This window comes from Rhinopithecus bieti, unplaced genomic scaffold (assembly GCF_001698545.2).
Source record: "Rhinopithecus bieti isolate Rb0 unplaced genomic scaffold, ASM169854v2 scaffold_20175, whole genome shotgun sequence".
NCBI classification, from domain to species: Eukaryota; Metazoa; Chordata; class Mammalia; order Primates; family Cercopithecidae; genus Rhinopithecus; species Rhinopithecus bieti.
The window spans coordinates 549,608-563,441 of NW_016809984.1; the positions used below are offsets into that span (position 1 = coordinate 549,608).

Below are 13,834 nucleotides of genomic sequence, written 5' to 3' on the forward strand. Positions count from 1 at the left end.
ATGAACCACTGTGCCCAGCCAAAAAAGCTTTTTGAAAATATAGTTTAAACATTTTAAAGAAAATTTTAGACTTACAGAAAAGTTGCAAAATAGTACAGAGAATTCCTGTATATTCTTCACCCAACTTCCCTTAATGTTAACATCTTATAACCAAAGTACAATTACCAAAACTAAGAAACTTGTTTTTTCCACCATAAAGTTATTACTTTTCTCTTTGCAAATAATATTTTTTTGGGGGAAGATACTTTGAGACTGTACAAGTATCCTGCTTCTCCTTAAACTTTTGCCCATCGCTCTCTGGGCTCGGACCTAGTTCGCGGCGACATGGCCAAACGTACCAAGAAAGTCGGGATCGTCGGTAAATACGGAACCCGCTATGGGGCCTCCCTCCGGAAAATGGTGAAGAAAATTGAAATCAGCCAGCACGCCAAGTACACTTGCTCTTTCTGTGGCAAAACCAAGATGAAGAGACGAGCTGTGGGGATCTGGCACTGTGGTTCCTGCATGAAGACAGTGGCCGGTGGTGCCTGGACATACAATACCACTTCCGCTGTCACGGTAAAGTCCGCCATCAGAAGACTGAAGGAGTTGAAAGACCAGTAGACGCTCTTCTACTCTTTGAGACATCACTGGCCTATAATAAACGGGTTAATTTATGTAACAAAAAAAACAAAACAAACAAACAAAAAAACTTTTGCCCATCAATTTTAGCATCCATCAGTGGATACTGCTTGTAGTTATTATTACTGTGATATTCTAATCATGATTTTCTACTTCCTTATTACTTACATTTTACAATTGGAATTATTCTGTAAAGTTAAGTTGTACTTTCTCCTCAATTTATTTATACAGTATGGACTCACAGATTTTCATTTAACCATTGGGTTTTAATCTAGTACTATCATAATATAGTACTATGCTTAATCCAGTACTATTCTTATTTATTTTGTTGCTCAAATTGTTTCAGCCTTGGCCATAGGGGGCTCTTTCAGTTTGGCTCTCATGCCCTTTCAGCAAGATCCCCATCTTTTTTTTTGTGGGGGGGCACTTCATTACTTTTTAGCATAATTTGTGTCTTACCTCTCCCAGCTCTGGAATCCACTATTTTTCCAAGGAGCCACAATTTCTTTTGTTGGAGAATAGTATTTAGAAAACAAGGTCTACAACTTGTATTTTGGAGTAAAAAAACATGGATATTACTAACAGCTAAGTATACAGATTTTTTTTCGGTAAGTTTAAAGTAAACACACTGCCACCAATTTTTCCAGTTCTACTAAATCACATTGTCAATTCAAATGGATTATCATTCATCTATCTTTGTCTTTATTCTTCCCTCCATCCTTCTCTCTCTTCCTTTCTCTTTCCTTTTATTCTTACTTTCTCTTGAAATATAATGAGAAAATGTACCTCATTTATTCTTCAATCCAGGTGAGTTTGGATATTTCTTTCATTCATTCAATAAAAATTTAGTGATTCCAACTGAGTCAGGCTCTAGGCATTAGAGACATCCTCTTTTGGTTAATATTTTCATGGAATATCGTTTTCCATTTTCTCACTTTCATTCTATTGGTATTGTTGGATCTAAAATGAGTCTCTGCGGACAGCATATAGTTGGATCATGTCTTTTTATCCATTCTTTTAATCTCTGTCTTTTGATTAGAGATTTTAATCCATTTATATTTAAAGTAATTACTGATAAGAAGGGACTTCTGTTATTTTGCTCTATTTTCTACATTATGGCTTTTTAGTTCCTCATTTTCTTTTAATTTTTACATTACTGTCCTTTGTGTTTAGTTGTTTTTTTGTTTTTGGAGAGAAATGTTTAAATTCCTTTCTCATTTCTGTGTGTGTGCGTGTGTGTGTGTGTGTGTGTGTATTTTTTTTTCCATTGCTCAGGTTGGAGTGCAGTGGCATGAACATGGGTCACTGCAGCCTTAACCTCCTGGGCTCAATTGATCCTCCTGCTTCAGCCTCCTGAGTAGTTGGGACTAAAGGCACAGGCATATGCCACCATCTCCAGCTAACTTTTGCATTTTTTTGTAGTGACAAAATGCCTGGCTCCCAAAGGGGTAAAACAAGAAAAATGGAAGAGAAAAGAGGGCCCTTACCCTTTAAATCTCCTGAAGTCACTTCAGCTAAAGGCAGAGGGGCTTGCAAGAATAGGAGGTGCAACAACAATGGCTACCTCTTTGTATGCACGACTGTGTTCAGAAGCAGACCATTTGTCTGAATAATGTCACTATAGACATAAGTGTACAAATACCTGAGACCACCAATGTCAGTGGTCTGATTTTTAAAAATCAATTTTAATTACATAATTTTCAACATCTCATACGGGTCCCCACAGTATTCTTGCATTTTAGAATTTCTCTTGTGTTCTCTCCTATTTATTTTTCCAAATGGATTGTTTTTCCAACTGCACTCCAAAATGTCCATTAAAATTTTGATAAAATTATAAAATAAATTATATAAATTAAATGTAATTATCTTTTTGGGAAACCAAATATTTAATGTGTTCACTAAATTGTATCTATACAATTTCAAGCAAATGCCAATTGGAAGACCAAGCCCAGGAATTCATAGAGGAAATAATCTTCCAAATAATAAGGAGCACTAAGGTGATCTTCCACTTCAGCCACACTACTAGCAGCTATAAGAGTGTAAGCCAGTCAGTATTACACAGATTACTGAGCGTTTACCACAGCATCAATTTTCAGAATTCTCTGGGCAGTTTCATTTGCTAGGGTCAGAGCAATAAATGAAATCACAAAAGTTGGGCAATCAACCAGTTCCTCCAAAATGGAAATACCGCCCTTTTAATATGAATGCCTGCAATTTTTTTCTTTTTAGGCATGTTGATTTCTTAGTTCTGTTACTGTAGAAATGAGATTCAATGCCAGCATTTTCAGCTAGTGTAGTTGGAATGACTTCCATAGTATCTGCAAAATATGAACACAGGAAAATTCCATACCACTCAATGTTCACAAACATTCAGTTAACCACAGGGCCAATTCTATTGGAGCACCACTTCCTGCAGTAAGAGCTCTCTTCACCAAACAGCAAATAACACATAGCACATCATGAATGGAGGGCTCAGTTCTTCAGTCCTATGACAATTTTAACTGTTTTTCCAGCACTTATACAGCCTGTAATCTTGAGCAGTTTTCCAGAGCCATTTAAATTGACCTTCTCAGCTAACTCAGCAAAACCTAGCATGTCAGTGTGACTTGGTCAGTATGAGCAACTGGCTCGGTTCCAATTGTCTTAGAAATGAATTCAACATCTTCTTTTTCAATGTTCTTAACCAACGTAATAATTTTGTTCAGGAAATGGCATGGAAGATCACTAGAAGCATCTCTAAGGGTCCTGTATGAGGACATTATAACCCATTTGTAAAAGTTTGCTATACTAAACTTAAAATACACGCTGTCTCTCTCATAGCATTTAGTCCATCTGAACATTGTCAGAAACTGCTACTTGATTTCCATATCTTTTGGGAGCAGATAAGCAAAACTGAATGTGCCCAATCTTAGCCTTTTCAAATTGGGTTATGACAGAATTTGCCCCTTTCTGGGTGAGAATAAGACCTTCCACCAACTCACAGTCATCAATTTTTCCACCAAATTTCTTAACCGCAGTCATGTATTGCTTAACAATGGGGTACAATTTGAGAACAGCATTGTTAGGTCATTTTGTTGTGCAAACATCATAGAGTATACTTACACAAACCTAGGTGGTATAGCTTACTACACACATAGGTTACATAGTATAGCCTATTGCTTGGTAGGCTATAAACATGTACAGCATGTTACTATATTGAATACTACATATCTAAACATTGAAAAGGTATAGCAAATACATGGCATTATAACCACTGTCATATATGCAGTCTGTTGTTGACTGAAATACTGTTACATGGCACATGACTGTATGTTAATATCTCTAAGATTTATAGTAGTACCTGTGACTGGATCACTTTCATCACTGCATTTACACTCGTCGGAGAAAGCAGATCTTGAATAGTGAAAGACATCCTGTGAGTTCAAAGAACTTGTGGCACTATTTAACAAAGTTTCTCTGACATTCAGTTCCACAGGTTGAGATACGTTACTTAAGATCTCAATACCCTTTTCCAAAGACTTCTGGGATGACTTGGAAGTGATGGTTGGATGAATCCCTTTCTGAAGAAACTCGGCCCAGGAACCCATGAGAGAGCCAGCAATAGTGCCTACTGATGCAGTGCCATCTCCTGCTTCTGTATCTTAGCTCCCCCAGCATTCTGCTGCTGGATGTGACCCTTGCATTTGTTTCAGAATGGTGGCACCATCATTTGTGGTGGTCACATTGCCTTTTCCACCTTGAATTTTTTTTCCCATTCCTTTTGGTCCAAGGCTGGTTTTAACAGCATCAGCAACAGTTTTGGCTGTAATGTTGCTGAGCCAGATCTCAGCCTGCTTGTCATGTCCCTAACAGGCACTCTTCACACACAGCTGGCAGCCCTGGTGGGTACCCTGCTCCATGGTCCAAATAACGTCTTTACTTGGGCATGTTAACTAAAACTTTCTCCTTATGTGTTACATCTTGTTTTGTTTTTTGTTGCTCGTTTTGCTGTCAGGTTCTAAAGATGTGCTCCGTTAGGGTTAGGGAAAGGCTCCAGGATGGCTATGGAATTCCACTAGGGAGCTAGGGGGCCACAGGAATCTACCAGCTGGGAGACTTTGGCCAAGTTACTTTAAACCATAGTTCTCAAAGTGTGATCTCCAGACCGGCATCATCAGCCACACCTGGGAACCTATTACAAATACAAATTCTTGGGCCCTGTTGGAGACCTACTGAATAAGAAACTGGGAGTGGGGCTTAGCCATTTATGTTGAACAAACAAACCCTCAAGATGATACTGATGAATACTTAAGTTTGAGAAATACTGTGTTAAACCATATTTCTTAACCTTGGCTGCACAGTAGAGCCACCTAAGGAGCTTTTCTCTATCCACCCCTATTCTGATTGGTCTGGAAGGGGACTAGTGACAGGAATCTTGATTCTAATGCATAACCAGAGTTGAGAACCACAGCTCTGAACTTGTTTGTGTATAAAATGGGGGAAAATAATACTTACTTCTTAGGGCTGTTGTAGGGATTAAGTGATGTAATTTACAGTAAGAATGAAGCAGGTTGGTGGTTCACGCTTGTAATCCCAGTGCTTCGGGAGGCCGAGGCAGGTGGATCAGTTGAGGTCAGGAGTTAGAGACCAGCCTGGCCAACATGGCAAAACCCCATCTCTACTAAAAACACACAAAAAAATTAGCCGGGCGTGGTGGTGGGCGCCTGTAATTCCAGCTACTCCGGAGGCTGAGGCAGGAGAACGGCGTGAACCCCGAAGGCAGAGCTTGCAGTGAGCCGGGATTGCACCACTGCACTCTAGCCTGGGAGACAGAGCAAGACTCCGTCTCAAACAAACAAACAAACAAACACCAAAAAACTAGCTGGGTGTGATAGCGCACGCCTGTAGTCCCAGGTACTTGGGAGGCTGAGACAGGAAAATCTCTTGAACCTGGGAGGTGGTTGTTGCAGTGAGCCAAGATTGTGCCACTGCACTCCAGCCTCGGCAACAGAGCAAGACCCTGTCTCAAAGAAAAAAAAAAAAAAAAAAAAAAGTGAAGCAGAGTGTCTAGCAAATGGTGAAGCACTTGACAAATGATAAGTTACTGGTATAATAATACTCACAGAGATTAGAGCTACATCATGAGGTCATGAAAAGACAGTGGGACTTTGAGGGCTCAGTGCTGGTTTATTCAGGTTATGACTCTGAGGTTGCGAGACCATGCACTACAGCTATCACTAAGCAGAGTTTTTATGGTTGCCTGTGGGTCTTTGTTCATGCCATTTGCTTCAACCCTTTCTCTCTGCTTGCGAAAATCCTACATTAAGAGTGTGATGAAAGGTACAGGGTTTGTCACCTACCAGGGATGGAGAATAGAAATAAAAGAAGGTACCTGCTTTAGAGTCAGCAGTTTGAATTTAAAACTTCAGTCTATACATTTATAGCTGGGTGATCTTGGACATTGGTCTTATCTGCAAAATGGGGATACTTATCATATGGGGGAGTCAAATAAGATATAGCCTACAAAGCACAATGTATTAAACACTCCAGAAAAGCTGGCCTTATCTACATTTATTGCTTTCCTGCTCGGGAAGTCATTCCTGATGATGCAAACATTCACCTCTTTTATCTCTAACCCTCTTATTAAATATTAACTTGTTTGGTGCTTAACCCACTGGCTATTTCTCACAGATATTCTCAGACTGGAGCTCTTTTTAGATTAATCTGTATCCTTAGACTTTCAATTTCTGTTTAGAATAGTTTTTATTCTAAACTCAACGGGCCAATTGTTTGTGGCTCTATCGGGAAAATGATTCTGCACTGAGCACCATTTAGATTGTCTTACTGAGACAAGGCGAGGTGGAGCTCAGTCTTCTGTGACAGGGATGCAGAAAGTTCTCCATAAATGAATCCATCCTTTCAGAAAACACGTATTTCCTTAAGTAGAATGAAAAAGGTCTTAGAATCTACATTGGTTTAACTCTAGTTTCTACTTTAATGTGAACCTGTAATATTGCCACATCTCCAATTGTTACAAAATTGCATCTGGCTAGTCTTATAACGCTTCTCTCCATTTTGCTGCTTTTATGGCATTTAAAAAACATTTCACTGTTTTAAGTTCAGCATAAATGTTTTACTGTTTTTCCAGTTATCTTAATATCCAGGGCTGGACAGCCTGTTTTATCTGTCTCCTTGAATGTAATGCTGTTTGTTTTGCTGACTCTCTCTCTCTTTTTTTTCTTCTAAGAAATGCTTTCTTCTGAACTTTTCGTGAGTACTTAAGGAAAGCCACGAAGACAGGGTTGGCAGGATAACAGATGTTTCCCCCTATTTATTGCTCCTGAAGTTTGTTCCCTGCTTTAAATCTCTAAAATTAGGCACACAGGATCTTTGGGAGAAATGTGTGAGTAAAGAGAGACGGGGTGAAGCAGGCAGAATTTCAAATTTTGATTTATTCTTTCTTGGAAGATGATTTATAAATACAAGCATTATGGTTATATATGTTTAAATATATGATGCCTTATGTTTATCTTGAAACACATACATGGTGCTTAAAAAAATAAAACTTCTGGAGCCCATAATTACATAAATAATAAGATGTTACCTGTCATCTACCTCCTCTTCCTGAACCTATCATGCTGCTTGTAAATGTGGGGAACTTTGTATTTTTAGGAGATATGTGTCAACGCTGCCACAGAAAATTGTGCTAGTAAGACACAGCAGTACTTACTAGTCACACAATGCGCTATATATAAAAGTTTTTAATGTTTTATAATTTACAGAGTCCTTTTCACAGATATCTTATTTCATTAATCCAGTGAAGTATTATGATTTTATAGAGAAGGAGAAGGTAACTGACGTAAGATCACATAACCAGTAAGTACACGATGTCACAAACCTGTGATTTTTGAATCTAAAACCCAGTCTTTTTACTATGTTATGCTGAAATCGAGGGCAAAATGGTCTATGCACAGTGATCCCCACACATTAGAAAGCACCAAGTTTGGTTTTGACCAGAGAAATCCAATTAAACAAACTGGCTCGTCTAAACTTGGAGTTAAAGATTTTTTTCTGATTACACTTAATCATCATCTTTTTTTTTTTTTTGTGAGACGGAGTCTTGCTCTGTCGCCCAGGCTGGAGTGCAGTGGCGCGATATCGGCTCACTGCAAGCTCCGCCTCCCGGGTTCCCGCCATTCTCCTGCCTCAGTCTTCCGAGTAGCTGGGACTACAGGCACCCACCACCACGCCCGGGTAATTTTTTGTATTTTTAGTAGAAACGGGGTTTCACTGTGGTCTTGATCTCCTGACCTCGTGATCCGCCCGCCTTGGCCTCCCAAAGTGCTGGGATTACAGGCGTGAGCCACTGTGCCTGGCCTTAGTCATCATCTTAACCATTGGTCACTGTTGTCCTGAAATTTGCTGACTTCCCTGGTGTCAAGGGTTTTTTCCTTATCTTCTATTAATATGTTCCAGCTGGTCCATCGTACTTCTGTACAGGCTGTTTTGAGTCACACAGCTTGCTCTATCAATTGAAGGTATAGCTTATGTACAAATATATTTTAGCTTTCATTTCTGATTTTCAGCCTGGAGCAGTGGCACACTCATCTACTGCTATGTTATCTACAAACTTCCCTGTCAACCATTGCCAAGGCTCACTGCAGGGTCACGGTCTGAGATCTCACTGAAGCTCTTCCACTGGCAAACCAATACATCGATTCTTTACTTGTTTTCTGACTCAGGTCTGCTGTTAGAGTGTAATGCAGTTACTCTCTTTAAAATATCATGCTAATTCTCTTAAGTTCCTCTTACATTCAGATCTTTTCCAAAAGCTGGAGACCACATAATTCAAACATCTACTTAGCTACACTGGGTTCAGGCTGAGAGTCTGTTTCTCAGCCCAACATCCTGGGGTAATCATCCACCTACACCTGGCTCAGCTGCAGTGGCCAAGAATAACAGTGCAGCTGCACTTTTCTAAGCACGTTTCTGAGATCTTGCCAATACTTTGTAATACACACATGCTCATTCACACAATCTTAGGGACTAAGTCTATTTGTCTGTGTATCCTCTACAACTATCATGTGTCAGGCACAAGGCAGGTGCTCAGTAAAAAGTTCTGAATGGGCTAGGCGTGGTGGCTCATGCCTGTAATCCCAGCATTTTGGGAGTCTGAGGCGGGTGGATCAGGAGGTCAAGAGATTGAGACCATCCTGGCTAACACAGTGAAACACTGTCTCTACTAAAAATACAAAAAATTAGCCAAGCGTGGTGGTAGGCGCCTCTAGTCCCAGCTACTTGGGAGGCTGAGGCAGGAGAAAGGCGTGAACCTGGGAGGCGGAGCTTGCACTGAGCTGAGATGGCGCCACTGCACTCCAGCTGGTGACAGAGTGAGACTCCATCTCAAAAAAAAGATAAAATAAAATAAAGAATAAAGTTCTAAATGAATGAATTCTCCTGCTGGAATTCACTTCTATCACATACATACAAACCACCCAATTTTAGTTTTTTTTTTTTTTAAACAGGCTATAAAATAGGCCCTAGCCATACCATCTGGATTAGGTATCTTTAAAAGTAGCATTCATTTAAACATATGTACTGGGATTCTTTCTACTTCAGGAATCATTCAGTGTTACAGAGAAAAAAACCGTGGCTGGAGTAGTTGCTACACATACTCCAATAAATACTATTGCACTAAAATACTTTCATATTTTATTTTTTGAATAATACATATATTTGAATATTGACACTATTGTACACTTAAATATGGCTAAGATCATTAATTTTATGTTTTTACCCGACATGCTAAAGATTCAGAATAACTCTTGGGAAAAAAAAATCAGAGANTTTTTTTGAGACGGAGTCTCGCTTTATCGCCCAGGCTGGAGTGCAGTGGTACGATCTCGGCTTACTGCAAGCTCTGCCTCCAGGGTTCATGCCATTCTCCTGCCTCAGCCTCCTGAGTAGCTGGGACTACAGGTGCCTGCCACCACACCCTGCTAATTTTTGTATTTTTTAGTAGAGACGGGGTTTCACCGTGTTAGCCAGAATGGTCTTGATCTCCTGACCTCGTAATCCACCTGCCTCGGCCTCCCAAAGTGCTGAAATTACAGGCCTGAGCCACTGTGCCCGGCCAAGCCTTCACAATTTCTTTGGAAACTCATTGCTGGAATGCAATAAAACCAGCAGCGAGCTACTCAAATCTATACAACAATCATCTCTCATAGAACTTCTAGTTATGTTCAAGCTTTTCCACAGAACTTGCAAAGCCCTTCATGATCTGGCCTGTTTTCTTATGGCCAATCATGAACAAATCATCATTCCTTGGACAGACAATTTCTTCATACCTACGGCTTTGCAAATGGTACTCTCTGCCTCAAACACATTTCTCACCATTTTCCTTTTGGCGACCTCTTATTTATCCTTCAAGGTTCAGCTTAAATACTTTTTTTTTTTTTTTTTTTTTTTTTGAGACGGAGTCTTGCTCTGTTGCCAGGTTGGAGTGCAGTGGCGTGATCTCAACTCACTGCAACCTCTGCCTCCCGGATTCAAGTGATTCTCTTGCCTCAGCCTCCCGAGTAGCTGAGATTACAGGTGCATGCCACGACGCCCAGCTAATTTTTATATATTTAGTAGACGGGGTTTCACCATGTTGGCCAAAATGGTCTCGATCTCTTGACCTTGTGATCCACCCACTTCGGCCTCCCAAAGTGTTGGGATTATAGGCGTGAGCCACCATGCCCGTCTTAAATATCATTTCTTTAGGGAAGCTTTATTTAAATTCCCTAATGTGGTTTGGGCTTCTGGCTGTCCCTCTCTGCATTCATCCATCCATCCATCCATGCTCTTACAGAAGTCTTTTTCCTTTGTAGCATGTAATATAATTGTATGTAATTATGTAATATTAGTCCCTCCCACAAGACTGAAACTTACATGAGGTAGGGAGTATTTGCTAACCACTTGTATTACCAGGGCCCCAATATCTTGTATAGAGCAGGTATTCAATACTTCCTTTTAAAAGATACTTACCCTACAAATTCATCTTAATAGATTTCTCAAAGGAGTAGGTGAAGACACACAAAGTTTGTGAGCTTGGTGGTGGAGACAGTGGCTGAAGGGCCCAAGATGAAAGAAGTTTAGGGCTGGGTGAGTGAGTAAGCAAAAAGGGAGAGATGAGGACACTATAGGACGCTTACTTAATGAGGTTTCCCCTCCATCCCCCACCATCCCACCCCACCCCAAACAAATCGTCAAACAATAACTTAGGGATTTATTTCATTAGAGAATCAGGTAAACCTCACATTACATGGCCAAGGCCAAAATAATTGTGCAGTTAGAATGTGTTCAAGAAATCAGCCACAACATAACCGGACGAGATTTCAACAAGGAGATGACTGCGTTCCTCCAAATAACCTTCATTTAGGAAGATGACATTCCTCCAATATGTGGAAAGACAATAAACGCCCTTTCTTCTCTCTGCCACTGAGGAAGAAATTCTCCCTCTTGAGGCACCAACACTATTTCCTTTTTGCTGCTCTTTTCCCTTCTCCTTTCTTTGGTTTCTCCTTTCCACGAAGCTTCTTTAGTCGTTTCTGCTCATCCATAAAATCCTGATGCTCATCTCTGAATGAAGAAGGAAAAAATAGTTAACCAGTTATTTTTACAAGGTAGAAAAGTACACTGACCTGGCGCTGTTTTCTTGGGTCATTCTGGTTATCAATCTTTGACTTTTACAAGTTGGCCACACGCTCAGCTTGGTGTACAAAAAGTATAGGGAGTCCCTATCACAGAAATGCGGTGTATTCCAAAAGTTCGCTTGTAAGTCCGTTTCCCCTCACAGAAACAATGCCACAAGCTGCAGTGGAATTCCCAGGTCAGCCTATGTAAACCTACATAACAATGACACAATACTAGTGATTACCCCAAATTTCCCTGCAACACTAAGACTAAACACAGAGAGGAGAAAAAGTGGGCATCAGCTTCAATAGCTACACAGAGACCCTGACTGCCCTAGGAACTAGCATCTACTCAGAATGGGGTGAGGTCTAGAGGAAGCTCAGCCTGGCCAACATGGTGAAATCTTAGTGGCAGTAGGTAACTCCCACAAAAAGGCTGCTGGGGAAAGGCTCAGGCAGAAGAAGCCAAATCAAAAGACAGATACTAAAGCAATCAAAGCAGCCAGGACTATGTAAGTATGCAGATGGCATAGAAGTTGATGATTGCTTATACTATAAAAAAAAAGTCTACATCTTAAGCCCAGATACCTAAAGAATGGTATGGTGTTTAAACATGTAAGCTCTGGATCCCATGTGAACCTGGGTTCAAATCATGGCTCCACCATTCACTAGATCTGTCACCTTGGATAAGTGGCCTTACCTCCCTGCACCTTAGTTTCCTCACCTGTAAAGCATGGATAATAACAGTGTATGAATCAAATGTAAGAGAGGGGTTTGCTGAGCTTAAGTTTTAACGCTCTAGGCTATCCGTGAACATCACGGACAGTATACAACTCTTTGGGATTAGTGGTGAGTGTCCCCAAATAATTCTCAACAGTGCGTCTGCTGTCATTCTTCTAAAATATATGTCAGATCATGCCACTCCTGTTCATAGCCCTGCAAATGGTTCCCCATTTCAACCAGAGCAAATGCCATCGTCCTTACTACGGCCTCACAGCCCCTTGCAACCTGTCTCCAGTCCCACACCCCGTAACCTGCACGCCTCTTGGAAAGGAACACCCCCACCTTAAGGCCTTTGCTGTGCTCTTGCCCCTCTGCCTTGCAAGCTCTTCCCCAAGTCCTACTCGGTTCACTCGCCACCTTCAAGCCTCTGCTTAAACCTCGACTCCTCAAGGAGGCTGACCCTGACTGTCCTGTTTCATCCTGTAATCTGGCCTCTCCCCACCCACTGCAGGCCCCGTCCGCATTCTGGATCCTGCTCGGCCGGCTCTACTATTTTTTCCATAGCATGTTCAACTTTGTAACAGATCACAAAATTTACTTATTTTTTTTCCCCCTCTTCTGTCCCTCCCTCATTCTCATCAACCGTTGGACAGAAAGATAGCTTTCTGGCGACTCTGTCTCTGTTGATGACACAAGTTGGGCACCTGGTTAACTGAATGAATCAATTGTTTCTGAGAACTGGTGCTTCCCTCCCTCTTTTGCAGGTATCTGAATAATATTTTATTTATTGGAGACTGTCTAGTTTCATCCTGCCTGATGCCACAGGAGGCCTAGCATTAGAGGTGTCATTTAACGTACCTAGGGACTACATGAAAATAAGTTTTTCTATGGATACCTGGAGTAATTTTTCCCTGTCCCCAAAGATAGCTAAGTCTTTATTCTTCAAACAGACAGCAGCAGCAAAAAGATAAAATAACTGAATGTGATTTTTTCATGGGTTATAATCTCCTCAGGATACCTGCCTCCCAATATTTTATTTCGGGTTATAATAAAATTAGTTTTTATTTTCTGAGCCCAGACTGATGGCAAGAGAGGTAGTCTCAAAGCAATTCCAAACATTCAAAACATGTCATAGATTGTAACCTCTGATATGTTAACCAAGCACATCTATTTTGTTCACCGCTGTTCCCATAGTGCCATCTTAGGTGCCTGCACCTGGAAGGAACGTAAGAAATAGCCACTGGACAGTGAATATACCAATCTTTAGTGATTTGGATTAAATGTTATGCTGTACTATTAATTCTATTGTATTAGAATAAATGGTTCCAAGTAATTTTAGTATTGTTGCCCAAAGACAAGTCCAATTGTAACTTGTTAAATTTTTAAAAAGATGGTATTTTAACTTTGTACAATTATGTACTATTTGAATTCTTTTGTAATGCGCATGTATTAGTTTGGTAATTAAAAAAAATAATTTTTTCTTTTTGAGACTGAATCTCGCTCTGTTGCTGGAGTGCAGTGGCACAATCTCAGCTCACTGTAACCTCTGCCTCCTGAGTTCAAGCGATTCTCCTGCCCCCAGCCTCCCAAGTAGCTGGGATTACAGGAATGTACCACCACGCCCAGCTAATTTGTGTATTTTTAGTAGAGATGGGGTTTCACTATGTTGGCCAGGCTGTTCTAGAACTCCTGACCTCAAGTGGTCTGCCCGCCTTGGCCTCCCAAAGTGCTGGGATTAAGCTGTGAACTATCGCCCTGGCCAAAAAATTAATTTAATGAAAAGGATCACATAGGTATTTTATTTTTTTTTTTTTTTTTTTTTTTCTTTTTTTTTT

General features: G+C 40.5%; 2 protein-coding genes and 1 pseudogene across 5 annotated transcripts in view; 1 reads left to right on the plus strand and 2 right to left on the minus strand.

The window, feature by feature from the left end:
* Positions 1 to 296: 296 nt before the first annotated feature.
* Positions 297 to 670, plus strand: LOC108541553 (putative 60S ribosomal protein L37a). The gene has a single exon (XM_017891081.1). The coding sequence runs from the start codon at positions 325 to 327 to the stop codon at positions 601 to 603; it is 279 nt and encodes a 92-aa protein (XP_017746570.1). The 5' UTR covers positions 297 to 324; the 3' UTR covers positions 604 to 670.
* A 2,014-nt stretch (positions 671 to 2,684) lies between these two features.
* Positions 2,685 to 3,380, minus strand: LOC108541470 (T-complex protein 1 subunit delta pseudogene; annotated as a pseudogene).
* A 7,476-nt stretch (positions 3,381 to 10,856) lies between these two features.
* The window catches only part of MRPS33 (mitochondrial ribosomal protein S33), a 9,534-nt gene continuing 6,556 nt past the window's right edge, over positions 10,857 to 13,834 (minus strand). For all 4 annotated transcript variants that reach the window (XM_017891082.1, XM_017891085.1, XM_017891083.1 and 1 more), the window contains exon 3: positions 10,857 to 11,223. In XM_017891082.1, coding sequence (XP_017746571.1) covers positions 11,118 to 11,223 — 106 coding nt within the window. In that variant the 3' untranslated portion in view covers positions 10,857 to 11,117. The remainder of the gene's footprint in view (positions 11,224 to 13,834) is intronic.

Coding starts and splice junctions, on each gene's coding strand:
- LOC108541553 (XM_017891081.1), top strand. CDS start 325: ATGGCCAAACGTACCAAGAAAGTCGGGATCGTCGGTAAATACGGAACC.